This window comes from Crocodylus porosus, unplaced genomic scaffold, assembly GCF_001723895.1.
Source record: "Crocodylus porosus isolate Cpor-Errol unplaced genomic scaffold, CroPor_comp1, whole genome shotgun sequence".
Classification (NCBI taxonomy): domain Eukaryota; kingdom Metazoa; phylum Chordata; order Crocodylia; family Crocodylidae; genus Crocodylus; species Crocodylus porosus.
The window spans coordinates 4,649,281-4,659,143 of record NW_017728934.1 but is presented as its reverse complement, the minus strand read 5'-3'; the positions used below and the strand labels follow the sequence as shown (position 1 = coordinate 4,659,143).

At 40.4% G+C, this 9,863-nt stretch overlaps 1 protein-coding gene across 1 annotated transcript; it reads left to right on the top strand.

Moving 5' to 3' along the window:
* Positions 1–914: 914 nt before the first annotated feature.
* LRIF1 (ligand dependent nuclear receptor interacting factor 1) lies at positions 915–9,136 on the top strand (the record flags this gene model as incomplete). Its single annotated transcript, XM_019546175.1, has 3 exons — positions 915–2,915; positions 5,297–5,569; positions 8,175–9,136. Coding segments are annotated over 3 exons (2,733 nt in total), but the record flags the coding sequence as incomplete, so codon positions are not given.
* Positions 9,137–9,863: the final 727 nt, after the last annotated feature.

Genomic DNA, 9,863 nt, shown 5'->3' with positions numbered 1-9,863 from the left:
TGGAAGTGAGAAGCAAATTTGAAAACAATAACTGTGAAACCAAACATAGCTGTAGCAATTTGCATATAATCTATGACTTAGTTCATCCAGAATTGATGCATGTTACCTTTGTTGGAAACTGCTGCAAGTTTTAGCACAAGTATGACATAAACACACTTTTGAGCAGCACTTTGGCACCTACTAACGTGTAGAACAAACTATGCCTGATATTAGTCCAAAGCCAAAGGCTTGTGATTTACCACATCATTCATTGGGCTGGGCCCCAGCAGAGTCAACAGCATATCAAGCCACAGTAACCCTGTAAGTCAGCACTGCTCAGTGTATACAGATTCCCACCCCACAAAGGATCCATGTGCTAATTATCCCCTGCTCACGACTGGAACTGGGTGTTCTTGTCATGAGTTATATCCAGATGAGGAACAGGGCAGCCTGGTTCAGCTTCACCTCATTGTGGAGGGCAGGGCCACACTAAACCTATGCACCAGGCTGAGAGAAAGGCTGACAGAGGGATTCTGGTGAAAGTTATGGCTCACCAAGACTAGAAAAAGTCAGCACTATGGAGGACTGCACTCAATGGGCACTACCATCTGTTTTACTTGGAGGAGATAACCTGTTCTTGTGGTAGGTTCCCATCGGCATGTTTTCCCAATGTGGGCCACGTGTTTTATAGTCATGTTCACTGTTGGTTGCATTTAATCAACTTCATAGTTGGTTTCCTTTGCTGAGCACACTCTGCTTTTGACAGCAGTTTAATGATAGACAATATATTTAGTGAGAGTTTGTTATATACAATTATAAGACAAGGGACTTTTTTTCCTCATGCCATTTAGGTGGAAAAAAAAGCCTTGTCTTGTATTCTAGTAAATATGGTATTAATTGAAGTATCTGTGTGCTGATCATTTATATTACACTCTTCTTCTCTTTTCTTTTCTTTTTTATTAAGCATTGCAGGCTGTATGTACCGAGTAGTTCAGACGACTGGGCCAGATGGAATAAACCTTCTGAAGTTGCTTCCAATTTCTAAATCCTCTGGGAATTTTGTGCCAATTCTTCCGTCTACAGTCAGACCTGATCCTTCTAGAGCGAATATACCACAGCCACTTCATGTTACTTTTAAGAGACCGCTTGCTAATACCCCTACACCCTCAACTGTCAAGATACCTGTTTTTCAGACAACTAATCCTGGAAAGATTATTCTTACAAGGGCACTGGATAAACAGGAAAATCTTAAAGTGACTTCTGAGAAAGAGAGCTTAACTACAAAAACTGTTCCTATCATTCAGAATAATCCTGTTTCGGTTGATAGACTATCTTTGCAAAATATAGCTGTATCAGCTTCACCTAACCAGAATAATTCAGTTTCGGTGGATAGATCATCTTTGCAAAATATAGCTGTATCAGCTTCACCTAACCAGAGTACTTCTGTTTCGGTGGATAGATTATCTTTGCAAAATACTGCTGTGTCAGCTTCATCTAACCAGAATAATTCTATTTCAGTTGATAAACTATCTTTGCAAAATACTGCAGTGCCGGCTTCATCTAATCAGAATAATTCGGTTCCAACTGATAGACTGTCTTTGCAAAATGTGACCATTCCAGCTTCATCTAACCAGAGTAATTCTGTTCCAACTGATGGACTATCTTTGCAAAATATTACCATCCCAGCTTCCTCTAACCGGAGTAATTCTGTTCCAACTGATAGACTATCTTTGCAAAATGTTACCATCCCAGCTTCGTCTAACCAGAGTAATTCTGTCCCGGTTGATAGAATACCTTTGCAAAATGTTGCCGCACCAGCTTCATCTAACCAAAGTAAAACAGCATATATGTTTGTAAATTCAAGAAATCTTCCAGTGACAGTGAAGTCTCCAGTACTGCCCTCTGGACATCACCTACAGATACCAGCTGATGCAGAAGTTAAATCTGTGCCGGCTTCTTCTTTGCCACCTGCGATACAGCAGAAAATACTGGCAGCTACAGGTACAAATGCCTCTGGAGCTACTGAAGCCACAAAAACACCAACTGTTATTTATGTATCACCAGTAAATACAGTAAAAACTGTAGTGCCCAAGCGTTTGCCTGCCATTTGCCCAAAACCTGTCACAGAAGTATCAAAACCATTAATCCTCACAACTGCACAGACAACAGTAAACAGTTCTGTTCCAGGAGTGGTAACTTCAAATGGCCAACCACCCCAGCAGCCTCCAATGAAATGGGTTGTGCAAGAAAATCCAAAGTCAGCAGCACCTTGTCTTGTTCCAGTAAAGTCATCAAATAACATGGCATCAAAGATCTTGAAAACCTTGGCAAATATGAAGAATGTAGGAATTAACTCTGCAAATATTTTACCAACATGTTCTAATAGCTCTAGTGGAAGCCAGACAAAAATTACTCCTATTAAAGATAATGCGCTGGTGATGTACAATGGCAAAGTCTATTTGCTGACCAAAAGAGGGTCTGATGTTCTGTCAGCCCAAGTTGATACTGTCACCCCCTCTACTGATGCTCAGTTTAGAAAGGAGGCAACCCAGTTGATTGACTCAAACACAGTTGATAAAATAACCAATAAAGTGGTAAATTTAGTGTTGTCAAAAAGTAAAGGAATTGTAATTGCTCCAAAGGATCCCAAAACATGTATAAATACAGAATCTGTTCCACCATCTAACTTAAAAAACAGCCCTGAAACTGCAACCACTCTTCTTGCAACACCAAATGGTAATCAGCCTAGTGCCTCTATAAACCAGACTGAGGCTTTGCCCAAAGCAGAAAGCATTTCAAGTGATCTAAATCCTCTTCTAAAAGTGGTGACAGATGAAAATACAAGCAGTGGCAGCAAAGAGAAGGATAGTTCTCCTGCGGCAACTACTGTTGTAGCTCAGCCTAAGCAGCATTGTGATTCCAGCAAAGAACAGAAGGTAATTCTCTACCATAAAATTTGCCCATGTCTGTTTATGCCAAATTACTTCTTACATCCTGATTCTATTTGAATGAAACCAGCCTTGTGCAATTTAAATTTTCCTGTAAACAGATGTACTGCTTCCCACAACTTTAAGTCTAAGACTGTGGTTCTTACCAAAATTTTACCAAAACTAAAAAAGGCTGCACTATGCAAATGAGCAAAGCAGGAAAGAAGAGGAAGAGTCTGAGTTTTTAAAAATGAAAATGTAGGGGAGCCTTCTGTTTGTTAGAGCTTTGGTTAAACTGTACTTGACACTGATGCCTTAGTTGAGGATGTCCATAATTTCTCCATGCAACACGAAGCTGTTAAAAGGGAAAGGTCAGATATGGGGAGAAAAGTAAAGAGGGATGAAGTAAGGATAGGCTACAGTGTTTCTCAACCCATGGGTTGTGACCCAAAAGTAGGTCACAAGAATATATGAAAGGGTTGCGAACAAACTTTAAAAATGGATTCTCCTCTAAAGGAGAAGAACATGGGAAGCCGTGGTTTTTCTCTTGCAGACTGGCAGAGTTTCAGCCTGCGAGGGGCTGCTTGGGGCCCCCCCTTCCCCACACATGGAGGGGACTGGGGCCTGGGGGTGAAGGGTACAGGGTTGGGACTGACCACTGATAATTACAAATGGGTCCTGGTACAAAAAAGGTTGAGAACCAAAGGTTGGGATAAGGACAAGATGCATAACAGCAATTATCATGTCATTCTGAGACAGGCTAAGTACTTAACTAAGGTCAAGTTTGTTTTATGAGTGTGAGTCACTTATGACATGACAGTCCCACCAACTGCCACATTTGAAAGAACAACAGCCAAGGACTTGGGCAGGGGGGAGAGATGTAGATGATGCTTATCATTCCTTTGCTCACGAGAAATGGGCTCCTGGTTAGTACAGTACTTTTATTCTTAACTATTTTTGACTAGGTTTCCCTGTGGCTTGTGATTCTGAAGAATGTGCAGGGGTTACAGGGAAGCAAAGGAGACATGAGGTCATTCTCAGGTTTGGGGGAGCTGTAGTGCGTAGCTGTCCGCCCTTCCCTCCATTGCAGGGCCCTGGATTGACTGGTCAGTGGAGATAAGAGCCCTTCTCAGCCACATGGAAACAGCTCCAGAACAGGAGGCAGGTGGAATCAGAGGCGAGAACCTAATACTGAGTGGAAAACAAGGAAGTGCTTGGTCCGTCATGCATGTAAGCCAGAATAAGGGGGAGGAGAGGGCACTTATTAGTCCCTTCCCAGTCTAGGGTTATAAAAGGTATATTCCCTTGGGAATATGAGTTGGGAGCAGGACAGTGGGGAACCTCGAAAAGTCAGTTTGTTAACAGTAAACCGTCCCAACCTATGCTGCACACGTATTATTTTTTCTGAAACATAACCCGTAAAACTGCCAGAAAATTATTCTGTGACTCAATCCTACAATTCTTTATACTTAAAAAAATGCTTAAAAAGTGAATTACAAATCAGGCTGTCAATTATTTTGTAGAATGCAGGCCAGGAAAGGTCAAGCCACTGAATGAGTTGTCATTCCCCTTTATTTTTTTTCCCCCCAGCCTTATTTTGGCTCTTGTCTCCCTTACTTGCAATCAAGCATATGTGCAAGTCAGGCATACTTAGCATTTTGCACATAGTTTAAATCACAACAACAGGTTAGACTGTCATTTTAGTTCATTATGTCTCCCTAGCCTAGATGGAACTGAAATGCTTATTTATTTTTCCTGTCTGCTTTGTGTTGCCCTTATGTGAGTTTTTTCAATTCCTATAGCAACTGGGAAGACCAGATAATGCACCAGATGTGTGGCTCGCTTCTTTTATTCCTTTCATTTCTGCTTTGGTATGATACATAAGTGTGCATGTTCTCATATGGGTTTTAGTATATTGATGCATTAGAGGCCCCGGTGGTTAGGAATTACTTTGGCTTGCAGCAGAGTTGTGTAGCGAGGACTGTTAGTGGCAAACTAGAATTTTCAATCAGCATAAAAATGTGGGTATTTGAACACATTTTGATCCAGGAGATCAGTGCTGTAAATAATATTGCCTGTTATCTTTCTATTCCTCTGTTTCTTGGCATTTTCAAAGCTATGGGATAAGTGGCTACTTTGCAGCTCATTCTGCTTTTTTAGTATACTTGTGATTCTATACTGTTGTCCAGAAATTACAAGTACCTTATCTTATACATCTTTTTCAAATTCATACATTGAACATAGCAACAAAAATCAAATGGCAAAATATTATTCCTCAAAATAAGTTGAATGTTTTTAGGTAAATGAACACTTTTAAAAACAGATTTCAGCATTTTAATGGTCAGAGGCTAACACCGATTAGTGATTGTGTCACTATTTATGTGTTTCAGATCCAGAGTGAGAAGGTTTGCTCATCAGAAAACACTGTTCAAAACATTTGCAAAAGGGAAACACATCGGAAACAATACCTTGAGCTAAGAAAGAAATTCGGTCTCTCTAAAGAGGAGAGAGTATATCTAAAGAGAATCCCTTTTGGGATCTTTCCTACAGGATCTAAAGCAAGTGTATCCAGTAATAACTTAAAGAACAATGATTCTTGCAGTGCATCACCACTAGAAGTGGAGGTAACAACTAGGAAACAGGAAAATGCTGAAGAGAAAAAGGTATCTCAAAAGTTTAATATATGCCCTGCAGTAGGTTTCATTTACATTTTTCAAAGTAAAAATTTTACTGGTGATTAAATCGAAGTGTTCTTAACACAAGTGAAAGTAATGCAAAGGAAAAGGCAGCTGAACTAGAATGCTGAGTGATTTAGGAGCTCTGTGGGATACAGGGATTCCTTGTCAGGCTCTGGAGCAGTGTTTCCTAACCAGTGTGCCACCAGCCCGTGGCACACTGGTGTGCCGTGGTATTTTGGGCTGGAGCCATGGCCCCTGCCTGGCTGAAGCCAAGTCCCCACCTGCTGTCGCCATGGACACAGACAGATGGGGAGCATGGCTGTAGCCAGGCGGGGTGGGCATTGCTCCAGCCACGCTCCGCATCTGGTGTGCCACAGTGCTTTTTTAATTTAGGCGTGCCATGGGGTGAAAAAGGATGGGAAACACTGCTTTGGAGACAGAAACACTTAGCTGCTGCTTACATTTGTACATTTTTAAATACTACATCATTCCTCAGGTGTTATTTGGGAGTGCTTTGGCTCTTTTGGGAGTGCTTCAAAGGGCATGGATATCTGTACAGTTTCCATTTGAAGCGCTTCAGAGCCGCTTTAAATGCTTCAAATGTTGATGTCTTTTCACACTCTCAGAGAAGTAGTTATCCAGTAAGGGACAAGTATGCAACCTGTTCTACCAAATTTCCACAGTTCAAGTTTGCTTTATGCCTCGGCTAGATCACAGGTCTTCTAAAACAAGCTACTTTCTCCCCCTAGCTAACTATGGTCCATGGTCAGGTTGTTGCTCAATCTTTCATTCAATAAGTAAAGTAGCTGAGGCTTATTTTAGTCTGTCCTGGTAAAACAGATTTTCTTTCTCTATGATCATGCTGTTGCTCTTCTCTAAATCCTTTTCAGTTTGAATAAAATGTGTGAAAACCGGTACTAGAAACACTATTCCAGTAATTGCCTTAATGGTATCATATTCAGAATTAATAATTATCTTCCTCATCCTTCTTGATAGGCCTGTTTATTACCCTATTATATGCAAGGTCTAGAAACTTTATTAATTTTGCATGAAATTTTAAAATTCTTCTAAAATCTAGATGTGATTTGTCCCTTCATTTACTAATTTTGCATGACTGCTTAAACTTGAAAAAGCAGTGAGGCTCATCTAGAAAGATTTGTTGATGATTAACCCATTCTGTATGTTGTCATTAGTTCAGTTACCTTATACAGATTTATTTTTTAAATAATTGTTCCATTATTTTATTAATGATCGGAATTGGGTTTCTGTAGTGGTAGTTGATAGAATCATACTGCTTGGCTTTGTTAAAACTAGTGATAAATTACCATGTTTGTTTGCATACTACATGCCACCAAATGAGACACGCATTTTGTTTTGGAAAGGCAGAATGAGAAAAGATTTTTCTGGATTCTCCCCGCCGTGGTTAAAGCAGAGCTGAGCCCTCCAGCTGCATGGAGCAGGCATGCAGTCCCATAATCAGCATCATTCCCTGTCTCCCTGTTGCTAGGCCAGCAGTTGCTGCTAATTTAGCAGCGTGTGTGAGTGATCAACCTGTAGCTGTGTTGGTTGAGCAGCAGGAAGAGAAGTGACCTGGCTCCTCCCTGTGCTCTGTGCAGCCAGATGGATTAACTGTGGCTGAGCCAGTGCCAAGCACAGCCCCCTGGTAGCAGACCAGTGTCCCACTCCCCCCATCCTGGTACATTCATCGCTTAAGACACACATCTCAGTTTGAGATGGCTAATTTGGGAAGATGTGTGTGGCATGTGAATAAAGTATTTTTCCTCCATTTTTCTGGTACACCTCCTTTTTGAAATTGCTTCCTGGAAATGGTTGCTAGTCATATAGTAGCTTTTTGCCCATTCTTGAATGCATTAAGATGCATTTTATCTAACTTCTCAGCTTTTATCCAAGACTGCTTTCTCCAATTCCATGTTGCTGCCTCAGATATTTCCATTAGACCCAATCAAAGGCTTTCTTCACATGCAATACTAAAAATTCTTTAGACAGAATGAATAGTTCACTGTGCTGTATTAGGGGTCTTATTCATTACAAACGTTGAATAATGTTAGCAGTTAATGACTGGTGGGGGATGGGAAGGTGGGTATAACATTTCATTGTAAATAACATTAGAGCAGCTATGCAGAGGAAGGTGGCACAGAATACACTTGTCTTCTGTAGAAACACTTTTTAAAAATTATTTTGAATAAGGTAGCTACGTACCTATCCTAACTCTTATGGTAGGGCAGTACTTTAAGAGTTGAACACTTATTTAGTAACAGTAATTGGGAGGAACTTCTCCAGGTTTAGAACTTGAAGGCATTTAAATGATCTGCTCAGGTCCCTTCCAACCCTACTAACTATGAAACTATGAAATTGCTTCTGTGTCCAACAATTCAGTCCTGGCCTGGCTGATCATGGATCAGCTTCCCCAATGCCTTTTTTTAATTCCCCCTTTTGAGGAAGAGAAGAAAGACAGCATAAAAATTTCCCTTTTACCTGGTGTGGAGTTGAATCTCAGAGGGAGATATCTATCAGTAACTTAAATTTGATATAATTTTGAATAGAAGTTTTTTTTTTATTTATTATATAGATAATTGTAGACCTGCAACAAGATTGGACTAAAAAAAGAAAAGAAAAGCCCTTCCCAGTGCCAGACAATGCGAAGAAAAAGAAGACAGCCGTCAGTTCACTGACAAATCCAAGTCTTGAAGATGACAGCACCAGTTCCATTACACTCAGCAGAAGTACTTCACAGCAGAAAAAATTCCCCACCTCTAGCAAATCCTCTTTAGGGAAAGACTCTGAGCAAGATCCACGTCCTCAAAATAACCAAGTTATGCGCTCATGCAGTCCAGTTTTAGTTTCTTCAGGTGATGAGGATGACGATGATGATTCAGTTAGAGGTTTTTTCAGAGAAGATGCTTTCCCTTTGCCTCCACCAGACTTAGATGAAACGATCAGAGATGAAAAAATAAAACGGCTCAAACAGCTGTTACGAGAGCGAGAAGCTGCTTTAGAAGAGCTGCGTAAAAAGAGGCAGCAGACATGAAAAAACAGACTTGTCATCTGGTCCATATTTACATAAACTCAGTTAACTTCAGTGACTTTAGCAAGAAGGGAATTTGTTTTACTGCCTCTGAAAGTTTAAAATGAACATAAAATAAATCTCCTTTCCTAATAGATAGATTCTCTTACAGTGTAAGTGTATATAAATGAGAAATAAACCCCAAAGATCAGGAATAAAAGAATTGCGTTTTCCAAGATTCTGCTTTTGGAGAGTCTGTTTATAACAAAGAACATATTGTGCAGATAATATGCTACTTTAACAGTGTATTCTCTAGCCTTTAGAGTTAAAGTTTTCTTTATTTAGTGTTAGAAAATAAATGTTTGGGATTTCAAAGCCTGTTTTTTTTAGAAATGGAATGTGAATTACAGACATTAACTGTAGATATCTTTCGTTATTGCATGTTCATGTGATGTCCACAGAAATTAACTTTAAATTGTCTTAATAGTTTAGTGGTCAGTATTTAAATAAAGATGATTTGAATGATCTGGGAATTGCATTTTACAGAAACCATCCTGAATGGGTGGAGACAGCCAGGGATCAGTTGCATACCAGCTTATGCTGTTGTCTGCTACTGGGGCTAATATATATAGAGAGACTTTTAAAGCTTTATTTTCACAAGCATTTATGAGGAATTTGTCACTTCTTGGTATTCCAGTGTGGGATTACACTGCAAAGTGTACTCTTCTATTTGAAAAAGCATAATTTAAACTATAGGCGAGTCTCCGGTTAAGTATGTGAATGTACATGTATGTGTATGTAGTATCAGGAGTCCCCACTATTTTGAAAACCATGAGCCAAATCTTATTTCACTTTTAAGCACGTAAGTGTCAGTTCAATATGGTTTGGATTCTATTTCAACCTAAAGCAAAATAGGATCACTCAATTACACAGGGGAGGAGTGGTAGGGAGGGGTGCCTTTTAGCCCAGGCTGTCTTTTAGATGTCCTGCCGGCAGCATTTGGTCCCTTTTACTGTGTGGACTGGCAATACACAATCCCCCCTCCACTGGTGGCACGCATCCCACTTCCCTTGCTGGCTGCACAGGCACCACCTGGGACCCCCCCCACCATATATCAGTGGGAGAGGCAGCCACCAGGACCTGCAGGCTCCTACTTTACAGCAGTAAGATTTGGAGACATATATAAGCAGACGTGACTGACCTGTAAGCTGCCATGGCTGACCTAACCACAGCTGTACAGTGGCATTTCTGGAC